At 32.8% G+C, this 18171-nt stretch overlaps 2 protein-coding genes across 5 annotated transcripts; both read right to left on the bottom strand.

Annotated features, from left to right (window-relative positions):
- Window positions 1-86: 86 nt before the first annotated feature.
- LOC101267743 (YTH domain-containing protein ECT1) lies at window positions 87-6459 on the bottom strand. Of its 4 annotated transcripts, none has more exons than XM_010316199.4 (10): window positions 5957-6459; window positions 4804-4859; window positions 4022-4083; window positions 3313-3457; window positions 2507-2556; window positions 2020-2421; window positions 1300-1809; window positions 960-1172; window positions 661-831; window positions 87-509 (listed from the first exon to the last, which is right to left on the bottom strand). In XM_010316199.4, the coding sequence occupies exons 2-10, from the start codon at window positions 4829-4831 to the stop codon at window positions 378-380; spliced, it is 1713 nt and encodes a 570-aa protein (XP_010314501.1). In that variant the 5' UTR covers window positions 4832-4859; window positions 5957-6459; the 3' UTR covers window positions 87-377. The 4 variants fall into 4 exon arrangements, with proteins under 4 accessions (XP_010314501.1, XP_010314509.1, XP_004230452.1 ...); XM_010316207.4 differs by having other exon boundaries at window positions 3358-3457; window positions 5957-6325; XM_004230404.5 differs by having other exon boundaries at window positions 4825-4859; window positions 5957-6300.
- Window positions 6460-7523: 1064 nt separating this feature from the next.
- Window positions 7524-12334, bottom strand: LOC101267452 (leucine-rich repeat receptor-like serine/threonine-protein kinase BAM3). The gene is made up of 2 exons (XM_004230403.5): window positions 8932-12334; window positions 7524-8237 (listed from the first exon to the last, which is right to left on the bottom strand). Exons 1-2 carry the CDS (start codon window positions 11492-11494, stop codon window positions 7813-7815), a joined length of 2988 nt encoding a protein of 995 aa, XP_004230451.1. The 5' UTR covers window positions 11495-12334; the 3' UTR covers window positions 7524-7812.
- Window positions 12335-18171: the final 5837 nt, after the last annotated feature.

Raw genomic sequence — 18171 nt, 5'->3', positions numbered from 1 at the left:
AATTTCATAGTGACAAACTTGATTATGATAACACTAGAAGTTAATTCTGACTCTGATGCCAAATTGAAGTAGAGTAGACAGGGAGATGGGGGCAACTTTTTCTTTTAACATTATCAATACTGCAATAATCTAAAACAAAAGTAGAGATCTTTTGAAAGTAAACAAACATTGCAAAGTCAAAAGAAAAGAAACAGAACCCTTTAAAGATGAAGCAAAACTAATAGAGACTAGTAAGTAAATGCCATCCCAAAAGCCGGGCACAGCGGGACGAGTGTATGCCTATAAAGCTAATTAAACACAAAAAGAAGAAACAAGGACCCCTTTTGAAGCTTCAGGTCTACCTAGTCATAAAATGCCTCTTGGAGGCAACCTATGATTCAGACACTACTTTTGAATGGCCTTGAATTAATCGATAGGTTTTTGGTGAGAGAAACCAAAGGTGCAGTTGGATCAGTAGAGTTGGTCTTCAGCTCCTCCTCGAGTACCTTGTCTCCTCCTTTGAATTGCTTCTGCAACACAGGAAACATACGAATTTCATACAATGTGTCTGGTACAAAGTGTCCACAGTTTAAAGAGAAACATGAGGTATCTTATAGCTAAAATGCAGAGTGGCACTACTTGTTGAATATTTATAGAAATGCACAAGGAGTAGAAACTCACAAGAGAATCAGCTTTCTCGTATGCATCAGCTTGAATAACTGGTTTTGAACTCCTTTTAGCCTTGAGCACTTTCTCACGCTTCTCATAGAAATTGAAATCATCCAATATAGATGTCTTCTCTGAGTAATTCTTAAGTATGTTAAGCATTTCCAAACCTTCCTTCAATCCAATCTGGAATGACAGCATACTTGTTAGATCTCTAATTTTAAAATTAAGAATTGACACAGGCAGACTGAACTAAAAATTAAACATCTTCGACAAAAATAGCCAAAAATGGAGAAGCAAAAACTGAGATACACCTCCTGTGTATCTCTGCTATAGGTTACAGGTCTATTATCATTGTTTTCAAGGATGATGTGCCTGAACTGTGTATTTGGTACATCTTTAACTATGTGCCACTTCAGTGGGAAGAACCCACTCCACTTATCAAGCTGCCAAAAGTCCATGTTTCTGTTGAAGTCAACCTGCCCAACCATCTCAGCTACACCTAAAAACTGTCCACTTCCATTTACCTAAAAATTCAAGAGAAAAAAACTTAGATTTTTATGACCATCCTTTCAAAGACACGTCCATGCACACAAATGAAAAAAAACGTTCAGATGTAATCGAAGAATAAAAAACAGAAACATGATAACTTACAGAAAAGAAGAGGAACACTGGACAGCTTGAACCAGTTCCACTTGCTTTAGCCTCAGATTCAACAAAGGCAGTGTCCAATTTCTTGTTTCCATTTGGAGTACTTGACCACACATCATATTTGACACACTTGTGGATATCATCTTCACTGTATGACTTGATAATGTAAAATTTTGCATTGTCATACTGAGTCTTAAAATCCTCCTTGTTATACTTCTCCCTCTGAACAGCTGGCACAAGCTGATCCTCCTCAGCAGATGGTTTTGAAGGGACACTTCTACCGTTGGCACGGGGACCACGAGGTAACTCATTAGTTGCCTCAAACACACCATTTCTGGTGAAATTTCCCCGTGGTTTAGCTCTGTAGTTTCCATTCCACATTCTACTGTTTGTTTGACAGTTGATGGGATCATAAGGCATGAAAAAACCTTGATTCTGACTCGTGTATGATGGGTAGTCCCCAACCAGATGAAACCCCTTCATCAGGCCTCCAGACTGGACATCGGACTGAAACTGCAAAGACAGGGGTATAAAACTCGTCAAAAGAAAACAAGAGGAAGATATACACTTTCAAACACAAGGAAAAACATAGAAAATAAAAACTTAAAGAGACATTTTCCCTCTGAAAGGAATGAAAGAGACATTTCAGCATAGATTTTCCCATTCAACATTAGCAAAGAAAGCCATCATATAGTTAGTTAATCAGAGGAAATTTAAACAGACCTTGTTCACTGGATTAAAAGGCTGAGCTTGATGGAAAGACTTTGGAGGATTTGACATGGCAGTAGCTGGTCGACTCTTTGGGTTAAAGAGTACGGTCGAGTTTTTGCTTGAGAAAGAACTATTTGTTTTTGTGGAATTAAAACCATTCGACTTGACTGAACCATTTCGTCCAAAAGTTGATTTAACGTTCCCGGATTTTGGAGCAGCACTATTGGTGATATCAGCACAGTATGGCGAGCCCCATGTATAACATGGCATGGAATCTGAACCATATGAGACAGGTTGCTGGAGATATCCGGACGAAGGATAGGGCTGCTTCCCATCGCCTCCCACAAATCCAGCACTGTAAGGATTATAGCCAGGCATATAGTAGAGAAGGGAACCATTGTCTGATTGAACACCCTGACAATCACCAGATTGTGTTTAAGCTTATATAAGACAACAAAACAAATTAAGATGACACAACCCTTATTGAAGTAAAACCTACCGCATTAAAGTAAGCCTGCTCATCTAACTGATTATAAGTCCCATTATATCCTGCAAAAAGCAAATTCAAATTACACTATCATCCAACGGGTTATTATATTTAATTGCAAAAGGCAAACACATACAAGTCCACAGATCAAACTTCAATGGAGAGGAGTAAAGACCTGAAGATATAATAAAATAGTTAAGCATCAAAACTATATCAAACCTCTACCAGTAATGGTTCCATATACTTCTGCCGAACCCTCCTAGCAGCATTGAGAACTACCTAATTCACTACCCAGTAAAAAGAGCCCCAAAAAAAAACCACCAAAGCAGGGTTCAATTACTTGCTTCATATTTCTACTTCCATAAGCTTTTTCTATTCCAGTGTGTCAGTTCGATTTTCATTTCCATAAAAATTGCTACATTTCTCTTCTTTTTTGCACCTTATATTTACAATGAATAGAAGAAACATAACTTGAAATAATAAAATGTGCCACAATTCATAAACAAGCATCAAAGGATGCAGCAATCTCCACCTAGGAGTATTAATAAAATATGTACTTAAGATGTAGCTTATCATAAGTCAGCCCTAGTAGAATATAAAAACTTGGTTGATATGTGTTCTTCTGCATCTTTGATAACTCTGTGTATATGATACACAAAAACACACTACTCATAAAGTTAACAAGTTCCAACCAAGATTTTCCAATGCATTTATATAGGGAATAGAATCATGAAGTGGTCATAACTGGTCTGTGACCATTAAATAGGAGCAGGTCCGAAAATTAAAGGAACTATGACAAACCCAAGTCAGTATCTAACCTGGATAGTAGTAATCGCAATAGCTAGTAGGTGGATAATAAGCACCTTGCTCTGCAGCAGGTGGTTGATCATTTTCACACTTGATGCTGGTCACAGCTCCCAAAGAAGCCACCGAGTCAGCAGCTTTTCCATCTTTTTTTGAAACCTATACATATTGAGTTTACAAAAAAACAGATACGAAAAAAAATATAAAAATGTCTGAAGTACATAAAACGAAGTGATGAGCATGATTTATATGAACCAAACAAATGCAGAAGCACAGAGAACATTCGTAGCTCAAGACAAAGACTAAACAGTATTCTTCTAACCAAACAAATGCTTATGACAGAAAAGATTAGTGGGAAAAGAGAATTAGCTCGAGATATACGATACTACTCTCATTACTTCATCTAAAAATAAGAGAAGCACTTGATTAACTATTAACCATGTTCTCTATCCTCGACCTGGATAGTTCATACTTCAATATCTAGGGTCAAGTACTTGCGGGTGAGTTGAAGATGTGGTCCTTGTATAATCACCTCTATCCAACTCTTTCCCGCCTACCTCCCCTCTCCTTAGACATATGGGGAACCTACGTGCTATTTTCGCAAAAATTAGTCACAAAAAGCAAGCATTATTTTATTTTCCGGTATAGTAACATATTTATAAATTTAACACTCCCAACACAAATATATCATGTACAATAAGAGAGAAATGAATAGTAGCATACCAAATCCTTCTCAATCAGTTTGTTAGAGGGATCAGATTTCAGTCCCGGAGCAACAGCTTCAGCTTGAAAAAAGTTAAGTCATGACGAAATTGCAATAAGTATAATAAGACCGAGTTCAAGATTTGATAGAGCAATAAGTATAATAAGACCGAGCTCAAGACTTGATAAAACAACTAGTACCATCAAACAGAAGACTTTTTCGAAATAAAAATCCAGATTATACACAGGGTGGGCTAATTCAAGCATTAATAGTCTTCTTATAATCAAGTGGCATAATCTTATACACAGTATTCATTGGCTCATCGCACATCAGAAGCTAGCATAAGCACATAGACTAGGGCGATAAATGTTTGCAATGGTGCTATAAAGATTTAGCATGTTCCTTTGCAATTTCCATCTCCACATGAGGGCTTGAGGAGAGGCAGGGGATAAGATATCAAAGCTGTTTACTGAAACATCCTTTTATCTTAATCAGGGATAAAAGCTGTTTCCTGTAAAGACATTTGGTAGAGTTTGGATTTCATAGATTCATGTATGGAAACACTTCTTTGAGAATTCGAAAATTCATATATTATACCCAATCACCCCCCTAACATTCTGAAATATGCTCATCAGCAAGAAAATCATACTGTGGAGCAATCCAGTCATCAATGCCAAATAAAAGATTGAGACATCATTCGCATTTTAAAAACCATGTTCCAAAAATTTCAAACATGTAATAAAGCATCTAGAGAATCTACCAAAGGACCCACGAAAATTGCAGTCAAATATTAACAGGATACGTTTTTCTATAATCTTCTCACCAGCCATTATCAAGCTTCAAAAGCCAATTCCTGACCTGCAAACAGTTGACGGAATGCATAAGGTAAAAAGGAAACAGAAACTTTTGAGAACAAATAATCATAAGCAAATTCTTAATGATTTAAAAACATAATTGAGAGCTCCAAAATCATGACATTAAGGGGGAAAATCTACTAGAAAAGAAGAAAACAACCCGAACAACCACACAGACATGAATACCCTTCCAGGAGCTTTGAATTAAACACATGCCTTACAATCATATGTAGACAAAGACAGACAAGAAAAACATTCCAAGCCATTGACTTGTAGATAACAGAACATACCAAAAAAAAATTCAAAAACAAGAATTCATGCCTAGATACAAGGAAGTAAAAGATAGCCTGTAATGTAGAGAGAAAAAACTGGTTTCCCTCACTTTATTATCCTAATAATTGACCAACAAAAAAGGGTGGACCTAGTTTCAAATGATTATCCCATAAAACAAGGAAAAAGAGAATATAGCCCCTCAATCTATACTTGTGTTTCTGCTTCACAACAACGCAGAATAGCAGCAAACAAATAAAGGACAATAGATTCCCAATAAAATCACACCACATATAATGGTTATTTCCTGGAAAAACATCAAAGCAATAAAATAGACTAAACTAGGGTTGAAAATTAATCACCTAAAAAAAATAAACTGAAAACAACTCTACTGTGGGTTTTACAGGTATCCTTTGTCGTAAATGAAAAACTGAACACAACCCAAAAGCTTCACTTCATCATTCGTGCACATAGGAAAAGACACCACAAACTTTTTCATACTTATACATAAAGAAAATTACCAAAATCTCAATAAAAATAGAAACCCATCTCAAATTTCACCTAAAAAGCAAAACTAACAAAACCCCAATAAAGATAAAAAAAAAAACCTTTTGCAGTGAAACCCAGAAAAATCTTTCCAGGAAAAAAAGTTCAGATCTTTCTTTATCATGTTTTTATGTATGTCGCGTAAAAAAAAATCCAAAAACACCCTTTTCCCGCTCAAAATCACATGAAACTAAACACCCCAGATAAATCTTTCAACAAATAAACAAACGTTATAGATCTTTATATCAAACAAGAAAAAAATCAAGAAAACAAAGAAAAACTCACCTTATATAAGCAAATAAACAAAACCACCGATCCAGATAACCGGAAAACCGCTATGAAACAGAGAAGCGGTTTCCCTGTAGCGAAGGTTTTTGAGGGAAACGAAAGAGGAAGAATGTAAAGAGGACTGCGTGAGTGTATAATAGGAGGCGTGGAGTGAAAAGGAACTGTGACTAAACCCTTAATTTTAATCTAACGGCTTATATTCGTTTCTTGATTTGGTATCAACTCATCTGGACCGTTAATTTTATAGTCAATGACTGGTACTCAAGATTCTTTTGTGTTTTTTTTTTTTTTAAATTCATTTGAATTGTGGACGAGCACTATTTGGAAGAGTCCAGTTGTTTACTTTTTTTTTAATATTATTATTATGAAATAAAAAATATCTATGGATTTTTATTTGTATTATTGAAGGAGATATTTTAGAAAATTAAATTGGATTTTGGGATAATTTTAAATTGTTTGAATTAAAGAATTAGATAGAAAAAAATATAGAAGTCGTTGTAAATATTAGGTTTGATTGTTAGTGGTATATTGACATCTTTGTTTTTTCCCCTAAAATAAAAAATTGGATTTAATGAGAAAGGGAAAGTATGTGCATTAGAATGAAACACATGACATTTAATTTAAAATATTCTTCATTGTGCAATGCCATTTTTTGATAAATATCTATATATAGAAAGTAGTGTTTGTTTATATAATATAAAATAAAAGATCAAGTTTATTGAATTATAAAATAAAAATATACGGTGTAGTAAATGGAGTTACTTTAAATTTAATGGGGATTTTGATTTTGAGTCTCAATAAAAAATATTTCATTCTAAGCGATCTACTTGGTATGAATTTGAATTAGTCAGATATCAATAACAGAAAAATGTTCAAGAAATTTTTCTTATTTATATTTGACAAATTTGAAAAAATTATTATAAATAAGAAGATAAAAAAAGTGAAAATATGAAGAGAAAAAAAAAAGACCTCAAATATTCCAAGGAATACATATGAACAATCAATCATATTTTAAATTCATGTGTGGAATCTTCAATAATTATGGGATTAAAAGAATATAATGATACTCATATATATAACTAAGAAAACTCCAGGATAGTTGGATAGAGGTAACATTGCATGAAAACTCATTCACTTGAAGTTTGTATAGGAGTATAATAATATAAATAATATTTTTAATGTTTCAATTAATATTTGTTATCTTCATTTAATTATACAATAATTTATGATTTGGGCCTCGTTCAAGTGTTCAAGCGTTGGAGACTGGGCCTCAATATTGAACTACACAGTATTGGAATGCGAGGCCCAATAAATGTATACCCAAATCAGTTATGTCGTTCGGAATCTTTCATTTTAAACGAAAATCTGAATCAATTTCAGACATAAAAAGTTTGAAGATGAAAAAAATCATGTCTAGAGTTAAAATGTCCAAAATTTGAGAAATTTATTTGAACTTTGATAATTTATTCATTTCACTTGAAATATCATATTGAATCGAGAACCAATTCACCCGTAACAACATAACCAACAATAAACAATTAAACATTATTGAATCGAGAATCAATTCACCGGTAAAGGGAAGAATATATACCTGTATATAACCATATGATACAAAAAGCATTCAGAACCAACTTAATTGGGCCTGGCCTGCCTTTGCCAAGAACTTAAACACCCCCAACCCTAACAACTAATTAAAAGCAACTAATTAACCACTAATAATACATAATACTAATTATATTCCTACTTCTCTTTGTCATAAAACCCCTATCCTTAAATAAGCATAAAGAATAATACAAAGTTAACATTAAAACAACTTGCCAAGAGGACCATATTATATAAAAAATGAAAATTGGTTAGACCAAATTTTCTTTTCGAATCTTCGGACAAGTAATTTGGTCATTCTCAAGACTTTTTAGCTTTTGTAAAACAACTTTTGAAGACGAAGGTCGATGATATTCTGGTGATTGCCTTGGAAATTCGGACAACATTTGAATGACTTCCCTCATTGTTGGACGTTCTACGCTATTTTCTTGAATACATAGCATAGAAATAAAGAACAAATGCATTGCTTCATCTTGAGGCACACTAGTTAACCTTGGATCCACAATGTGTGTTACTTGTTCCCTTTTACAATTTGTCACTTTCTTGCTCCATTGTACTATGTCCACTCCGTCTCCAAACTCTCCCACCGGACGACGCCCGGTGATCAGCTCCAATAGAACCACACCAAAACTATATACATCGCTCTTTTCATCTACTCTCAATGTATATGCATATTCTGCAACAATTTGAAACAAAAAATATTCACACTGCTGCTTTTTCTTCTTTCTTTAATTGAAAAAGTTTACTACTTTAAAGAGTTTTTATACAATAAAATATATAAAATTGCGACTATATATTATAATACTCTACTCTATTTAGTTGATGCCTACAAGTTGATTATTTTTTTAAAGTGCATGTTGAGTTGGCAAGCACGATAATCGAGGGGCCCAATTATCTGTGTGTCAGTTTTTTGACCCACTTTAGCAGTGTGATCTTCTATTGGGCCCCCACTAAGAACTCTTTCTAGTGGCACAGAAATTAAGTGCTCTCTCGTAAAACGGGCCCATGATACGATTTACGATTACCCATAAAATTCCAACAAAGCCCTAAACTCTATATGCCCCCTTCAATCACGGGCCTCTTCATTTTAGCCCAAAATTTCAAACTAAAAAGAAAAAAAAAGTTGGATTTTATAACCGATTGATAAGACTAATTGTTGTTGTATGTACGACCAGGAAAAAATCACTTTGTCAGAGTAGTAATGTCTATATACCTAACTAAATTAACTAACTAACGTACATACATCTATGATTGTTACACAATAATTGTCCCCTCTACGCAGTACGCAGTGTGTATTTTATTTTTCGAGATTATTAATTTCGCTTATTATGAACGATAATGTGTGAGTAGAAGTTAAATAAGTAACGTACCAGGGGCAATGTAACCGTAGGAGCCAGCAACAGCAGACATGCATTCCGAGGCACCACCATCTACCAAGAATTTTGCTAGTCCAAAATCTGCAACATGAGCTTCGAAGTTTGAATTCAGCAAAATGTTGTTGGATTTGACGTCTCTATGAACAATTAATGGCGAGCAGTCGTGGTGAAGATAGCACAATCCTTTAGCAGCTTCTATCGCGATTTTGTACCTCAAATTCCAGCTAAGGAATCCGCCTTTTTTCCCATGTAACGCCTCTCCTAAACTACCATTTCTCATGTACTCATACACAAGGAGATTCGTTTCCTTGTTGGAACAAAATGCAACTAGTCTTACAATGTTTCTGTGTCGAATGTTGCCTAGTGTCCGTATCTCCGCCCTGAAACCATGATCATGGCTGTTGTTTCCAAAGCCAAGCAGTTTTTTCACTGCAATTTCAACTCCATTTGGCATTTTTCCATGGTAAACAATCCCCGCTCCTCCTCTGCCTATCACATTGCCATCTTTTACACATTCAAGAACATTAGCAACACTGAATTCAACCTTCTGAAATGCTGTCATTTTCCAAGAATCCGCGCCTGTTTTCTTGAAAGACTTGGCCTTTATGATAGCTGCAGCTGCAAAAACTAGTGAACAGATTAACAACCCGAGGGCGAAGATCAGCTTGAAATCTCCATGTGACTTTCCAGGTGGATCAGTGATTAGCGTGAAATTGCAAGGGTTGTTCAATAAAGAACCACAGAGTTGAGGATTGCCCGCGAAAGAAGTAGCATTGAAGTAAGCAAACTGGCCTGATTCTGGGAGCTTGCCTGACAAATCATTGAATGAGAAATCAGCAGTAGTGAGACTCCTCATGGTACCAATTGACTTTGGTATGGTCTCATTCAAGTGGTTTCTTGACAAGTTCAAGTAGTTCAAGATTCGGATTTCGGATACTCGAGGTGGAATTGAGCCAGAGAAGTTGTTCTGGCTCAAGTCTAGATAAGTCAAGTGGACACAGTTGCCTATTTCAGGGGGGATTTCACCAGAAAGAAAGTTATGACTGAGGTCAATTTTTAAAGCTTGTGTGAGTTGACCTATAGAAGTAGGAATAGGACCAGAGAATTGGTTCCCTCCAAGTGAAAGGATTTGAAGGGAAGAGAAGTTAGAAAGTGAAAATGGTAAAGAACCTGAAAGTTGATTGTTTGATAAATTCAACTGACCTAACTTTGCTGGCTTTGAAGAAGTGATACTATTTTCTGATAAGTTACCAGACAAATAGTTGTTATGCAGCTCAACTAAGTTTAGCTCAGGCATGTAAATGAATCCATTTGGGATACTACCATTCAAGTAGTTTTGTCCCAATCTCAGCCTAACAAGACTCAAACATGTGCCTAAATCTTCTGGTATTGAACCAAAGAGGAAATTCTTGAGTAAAATCAAGATTCTGAGTTGCTTAGAAGCACACAAGTGTTTAGGAATTGTACCAGTGAGCTTATTTGAAGACAAATCCAGCTCTTGCAGCTTCTCATTTTGGCCTAACTTCTGCGGGATTATACCGGTGAAGTTGTTCATCCAGAGACCAAGAACCTTCAGGTCAGGATAATCAGCGATGAAATCCGGTATAGAGCCATGTAATTTGTTCATGAACAGGTTGAAAAGACTTAGCTGCTGAAGGTTAATGAGCTCAAATGGGATTTCACCAGTAAGTGCATTGGCTGAAAGATCAAGATTGACTAAGCCAGTAAGGTTGCCTAGTTCCTTTGGTATTTGACCTGAAAGAAGATTTATATGTAGAAAAAGTGTGTTTAACAATTTCAAATTCCCTAATTCAGGAGGAATTGGACCATCTAATTCACAGTTAGAAATATCCATGTGAACAAGATTCTCCAACTTCCCAAATTCCTTAGGAATCCCACCTACAAAAACATTGAAATATCCCAAATAAATCTCTTTCAAGTTGGTAAGATTCCCCAATGCTCTAGGGATTCTTCCATGCAGGTCATTTCCAGCAAGTTGTAAGTACTCCAACCCAATCAAATCCCCATAACTCTCCGGTATTCGTCCGTAGAAATAATTGCCACCTAAGTCCAAATACTTGAGTTTCTCCAAGCTAACAACTCCAACAGGAAGAAAAGATGAGAAGTTGTTGTTGTAAGCATCAAGAACCTCCAAATTAGCCAAACTTGTGTAGTTCCAATCAAGACTCCCACTAAACATGTTGTTTGAAATGTTGAGTGACTTAAGACTCCTCATGTTCTCAATCTTGATTTCACCAGTGAAGTTGTTACCATCAATTGAAAGCTCAACAAGCTTATCTAACCTTGAAATAACAGGGGAAACAGAGCCATAAAGCTCCATATTGGACAAGTTTATCGATACAACTCGGTCTTGTAAGCATTTGATTCCCACCCAAGAACAAACTGAGCTAGGATTTGAAACATCCCATGAACTCAAAACAGAATTTGAGAAGTCAAATCCTTGTTTTAGACTCAACAAGGCATGAACATCAGTACTAATAGAAGAAAGGGAAGTGCCTACAAGAGTAAAGAGTGTGACAAGAATAAGTGGCAACATATTTTCTTGGAAGTTTTTTTCAAAGAAAGTGAATTTGTTTGGACTTGAAGAAGAAACAAAGTGAGTTATTATGAAACTTTGAGGCAATGTAAAAGGAGAAAAAAGTTAAAGGAATCTGAGAAACTTCAGGTATAGATAGATTTAAAGAATCAAACATCTTCAAAAGAAAGAAAGTAAGTCTTCAAGATCAAGGAAGAAGCTAAGCCTTCACTTTTCCTCTTTCTTTTTTTTTTCCTTTTATCTCTCAGTGAAGAACAACACATTACATAGAAGATCAAAGTTAGTTTTTAGCCTAAATTAAATGGTATTTTCTTTAACTATTAAGTGTATATATACATATAATGAATTATACTTATTTGAGCAAAGTAACAAAGAAAGAAAGAAAAAAAAAGCAGGTCCCTACTGACTTTAAAAAACAGCCGTTGGATGAAAAAACAGAAATTTAAAGTTGAGATTATGAGAAAAAAGTTGATACTATACTATTATCTTTCTCACACTCTACATTATTATTCAATATGACAAGAATACCCTTTAACTTTTAAGTGGAAAAGATACTTTAATTTAAGTGAGAGATGATGAAATTGCACTTTCAAATCATTCATGAAGGAATGGCTGAGTTGGTCTCAATTTTCTGATATGATGATGATAAGTATGGATAAAGAATTTTAGCCACCAACGAGAATTGTGATGGAGTGATAAGTACTCTTTTATTCTCAATCACAAGTCTCAGGTTCAAATCTAAGAGATATAAAATTATCTTTGTTAGAAAACATTTTATCCATAATGTGAAAATTTTTAATACGAATCCAAATTTAATCAAACTCTATCGAGCATTTCGGAAAAAAATAGCCTATGACAATAAAATAACTTAAAAGAAAGAGGGAAAAGGTGTGTATATGTAATCAATGCATGCCACTATTACATAGCAAATGTTGACCCAAAATTGATAATGATTAAGGACACATAATGGAGAATTATAGATTTAGTATGTGCTAGCTAACTAGGCCAGCTACTTATCTGATCATATGGAGAATATAATTTAGGCTGCACAGAAGAATTCTCATCTAAGAATTTTTTATACTACATATATCATGAATGTATATAGCTTGTTATAAAATTATGACCTATCTTATTATTAACAGTTGTTTATAGGAGATGTTTTACTCAGTCTGTGTATAAAAATAACTTTTTTTTTCTATATTATAAACACTCATATATATGGAAATACATGTTTCAAATTCTGTTACTTCAATTTCCTTTTATGTCATAATTGAGCACTAACAAAAATATCTACATCTAAGATCATAATGACACTTTTTAATTTATGCATTATAATTCCGATAAGTCAGTTTGCGAACATCTCACTTAATTTCAATATATATGTACTATATATCTTTCACTAGCCCAAAACCTATAGTGACATCACAAACCAAATGACGTTAACATGCCGATTCGACAAAACTCTATTTTTGTTTAAATTTTTTTTTATTAAAACTTAATAATTTTTTTAAAAAAATCTAGAATACATAAACTCAAATTTCTAGTTTCGCCTACGTGTCACAAACGTTACTTGCTTGCATAATATTTATGTTGTAAAGGGTGAACAAGTAAAGAAGTAGTGATGATCCTCTTTTCATATCTTTGGGACAAAAACTTTTTCTGCATGGGTTATTGTTCTGGCAATAGATGAAATAATAAACCTAAAAACTATACTAGAAAAACACAATTTATGTACTTGGTATAGAGTATCTTAAGCATAATAAAAAAAAAAGGAATTAATTAATTTTCAAAGTCCTAAAATTGTGATTCTTTTCTTACAGTACAGTTTCTTGAAGTTGGAGACATGTGCCTGCAACAAACACAGTAGTAAAAAGATGATGATTATTAATATATCATTACTATGTTTTGTGAGGAATGATCAATATATAATTATGTTGTATAGATAGGTTGCATGGAAGAAACAACCAGAGAAGCTTTTTCTATCTTTTATTGAATGGTAAGTTTGCTTCTTTTTTTTTCACGCGACTTTTAATATCGATAGTAAAGCTTGACTAAATTTAAATTTCGATTAAAAGTCACATACTCTTAACAAAGATAACTCTGTAACCACAAGGAATTCAAATTGACCGAGACCTGTTAATTAAAGAAAAATATGTACTTAACACTCAACCACGATCCCGATTGGCATAGTAAACTTGCTTTATTCTTGATTGCCCCTGCTAGATTAAAGAAAAAATTGGACCAATTTTCTATGTGAAAATGTGTGTATTATTTGAGCTTTATTAGAAGATGGAATAGTCCTAAAGAGAGGGCTGCAAAAGTAAAAGCAAGAGAGAGATCATATAAACATTTGCTTTTGATCTTCCACGTCAAAAGAAAAGTATAGTAACAAGAGAAAAGTAAAAGGGGGAAAATAAAAACAACTTGTTGATTTCCCTAATAGCTCTTTCACATAAAAAAGTGTGCTATTGTATTGTGTTTAACTTGTAACACATTCAAAGAAAAAATCATGGACCCAAATATGTATGGGAAACTGTGCTGTGGGCGCGGCAATATCTGTGTATATATGCAGTTCTAGTAGAGTCCCTTTTATTCTTTTGTTAGCCTACTATTCACGGTGAAGTCTGATTGATATCGATTTATATTAAATATTTTTTTTTAAAAGGTAAAATAGTACTTCACGCTAAATGTGATTCATTCATAGGATTAATACTTTGAGAGTTGAGACCTTTTCTTAGGATAAAGGAGTACTTCAACTTTTGATGATAGTTTCAATAGCCTGAAATGAAAATTACGAGAAATTTAAAACTCAAATCGCAAAATAGATAGAAAGGATAAAGACTAATTAATTCGAAATCATTTTTTTAAGATGAGTTCATCTTTTGATAAGTAGATTTGGTGGGATAATAAAATCAATATTCATGATATTAATAATGATAATCAACGAGTACAACTTTAGAACACACGCAAAAGTTTTTTTGAAAAATTAAAAATAGAAATGCCAAATAAAATCACTTTATTATCAATATATTAAAGTGTCTAAATCAGACGGACAATAAATTCAGCCTAAGAAAATTTAAGATATCACGTAAATTCACTCAGACACGATTGGTCATGTAAAGGAAAATGGAAGTGTCCTTAGCACATATATAGTACAAAATAGTGATTCCACTGATGTTTAAAACTCTCATGGCAAGGGTAGACTATTGTTAGGACAAGCTAAGGAGGAGTGCCCTTTTGAGGTGTCCCTGTCCATGAATTTGTTGTGCAGATCTACAATTTGTGAAGGGTCATTTTCATGTGCCTATTTTTATATTGGCCCTCTTATTAAAAACTAGCTAAAAGATACATTGTGTCACAATTGATTCAACAATATGATCATCTTATATTTACTTCAAAATCCAAAATAAAGTCCCACCTTTGCTAGCTTTTCTTTCTTTTTCCTTTCAATTTCAACGCCATAATCAATTCCTATATATATCTATATTACCATTGCAATATATAATTCAATTATCAAGGACTGACTAAAAGCATATGCAATGTTTCAAAGATTTGAAAGTTTACATATCTTTTGGTATTCAACATTCAATTCCAGTGATAGCAAGATAAGAAATAAGTTGTCTATGTATTATTTTTCGTATAACTTATACGACGTTTGATTGAAAATTTAATAATCTGTTGTTCAGTTGTTCTAGTACAAGTTATGATAGATATTATTTTATATATAATAAAAGATGAAATAATTAACCTCTACGTTTACAGTGAATATCATGATTAAGTCCAAATTATTATTATCGACTTACGATGACCGTGAGTAAAATTAAATGACGTTGGATAGTTACTAAAGAGGGACATATAATGTCTGTATATGATGGTGTAGACGTGACATATTTCCGAATTGTTTTTCTTAGAAGTATTCATTTGTTTTCACTTATTCTAGATCTCATCACACAAGATTCCAAATTCATCATGTGTATCCACCATCTCATAACATGATACATGTGGAGGCGAAATCAAAATTTAAAAATTACGAATTTTAAATTCTAAGATTAATACAAATTTAGAATCAAAGATACTGAATTCAAACACTTTAGTCCTGCCCCTCATGAGTATCTATCATCGGAGGAACTTACCGTATAAAGACTTGCTGTGTGTATTTTGATTTTTCTTAGTGAAAATTCGATGTTGCGTAGTCGTACATGGCTAGCTAACACAAGATGTCCCAAAATATTATATCAATTATTACATGTATCATTGTTTTGATCAGAGATTGTGACTTGGGAAAAATCAACTTGCATAGTGATAAGAAAAACTTTTTTCTCTTCTCAAATGAGTAATAAAAAGAAAATTTTAACTATTATTTGGACATATGTACATGTATTGTGTTTTTGGTCCCCCTCTGTACGTACGTAGCATGGCTAAAATATTGATATATAACTTCTGTGTTTGGTGTTTTTTAATTACCATCCAAAACCTAACAGACAAGTTAGTGCTACAATACCAATATTGTACAACAACAAATTTAACCCCTCAATTATGTATATGCATGCACCTACATTATAGTTTAATTTTTTTTTAAACCAAAATTAAGCTAGTTACAGATAATGCACAAACTATTGGATTATATTTTATACTTCAATTTAGTAGTTATTGGTTTTTCACACTCGGTGTCTGATATTCCATATTGATGTCGCATATGATAAATTAGATGACATGGACAGTTTTTGAACTGAATCGAGTTTAAAGTTTAGCCGTTAATGCAAATGTAATCATGTTTTAATCCAAAAATAAAATTTGGAAATCTCTCAAACTAAAACATGGGAATAACTCCAACACAAAATTTCATGAATAATTCATGCGTGGAATTCAAAATTTGTTCCTTTGATTCTCTTATATATTAGTGGTAAGGATCAATTTATATCGAAAATCGAGTATGGTTTAAAATTGTAGAAAAATAACTTTAAATGGAGCAAAAGATAAAAAGGAATATGAGAGAGAAATATGCTTTCTCAAAAGTGGAAAGATATTTAGTTTATAGATACTCAATTTAATCTTGGTTTTTTATCTTAAAAATAGCTAAGAGAAAAAGTTTTGTTATGGAAAAGGGAAAAGAATAAAAAGGCACCAGATTTAAAAACTTATCTCGCTCTATCAATAAGTATACATAAAAAATAAATTAAAGTTATAAAGTGTAACTATTTGACAAATATATAGAGAGAGGATCAAATTCTAATCATAATAATGTATCAAAATTTCAACAATTAACATATTGTCCAAGGAAGAACAAAACCACCATGATCATATATAATTAAGTTAATAACCTTAAAATCTTAGGATGAAATTAAAGGTAAATATATATTAATGATTATTGCCTTTTTGACTAAAAGAAGGTGTCCAATTGATGAGTAAAATAAAGATATATAATGACTCATCAGTCCAAAAGAGATGGCTTTGTGTCATTTTATCTTTTCCTTTGGAACATCTTTGGCTTTAGAGAAAATGGTGTTGTGAAGCTTTTTTTTTCTTCTTCTTTCTTTTCCATCAAAGTTAGGTTTGTTTTAATCAAAGAAAAAGAGACATCTTGTTTTGGGTCCTATTTGTTTTGCCTTTAGTAGTAGCAAATATTAAAAAAGGAAAATAATTTACTCTCTCAAAAAGAGAAATCTTATATAGAACTGAAAAATTATAGGCTAAATTAAATAAATCCAAAAATATTTTTATTATTATATATATAATACTATTATATTGTACAATTTAGTTATGTTAAGTCTGCATGATTCTTTTCGAAAAAAGGCCTTGACCCCATTAAAGAAATTTTTTTCTTTTTCTTTTTTTGCAAAAAATATAATTTTTTTTTTGAATATCACATATTACAATTTCCACCTCAAAAGCTCGAATGAAGTTCCATACTGTTAATCACTTAATTTTTTTTTTCTCAATACATTGTGCTGTGATAATTATTTTAAGATAAAAAAAGAAGAATCGCCACCTAACGTATTAAGATGTCAATTTCTAATTAAATTCATATGTACTCATCAAAGTCTTGTGAACTAAAATTTACACTTAATTCATTATCAAATGAAGATTTACAATCTGTCATCTCTTGTTCAATACTCACAATTTAAATTCTTCTAGTCTGCGTTACTCCAAACAATTGGTAAAAAATAGTAAATCAATTAAGCTACACGCTAAGTCGAGCACTAACATGCCATCACTTTAACATTTCCACATTGTTTTTGAATCACACACTAATTTCAAACACTATTAATATTATGTGATATATAATATTTACTTCGATAATAATTCATAAATTCTTTTTTATATTTATACACGCACGTATAACAACAACAAATTAATAAAGCTAAAAAGATCTTTAGTAATTTTTATAAATAAATTAACGATGTTGCGGATGACGATAGAGATTATCCTTATCAGTTTATCCAGTTAAGTAGTAGTGATTAGTGAATGCGACAATTAACATTAATTATTTTTAATAATTAGCAAAATAAATCAAAATAATGAATCAGGGATCCAATATCAATCATCGATAATCCAATTGAATTTTGTAGTGACGTGTGTTTGGTGCAATATATATTAATTAGTTATATATAATTTGATTGTGATGGACATAGTCAATGTCACAATTTATGGAATATTAGCATGCATATACAAATATT

This window comes from Solanum lycopersicum, chromosome 1 (genome assembly GCF_036512215.1).
Source record: "Solanum lycopersicum chromosome 1, SLM_r2.1".
NCBI lineage: Eukaryota > Viridiplantae > Streptophyta > Magnoliopsida > Solanales > Solanaceae > Solanum > Solanum lycopersicum.
This window is presented reverse-complemented; position numbering and strand designations above follow the sequence as displayed.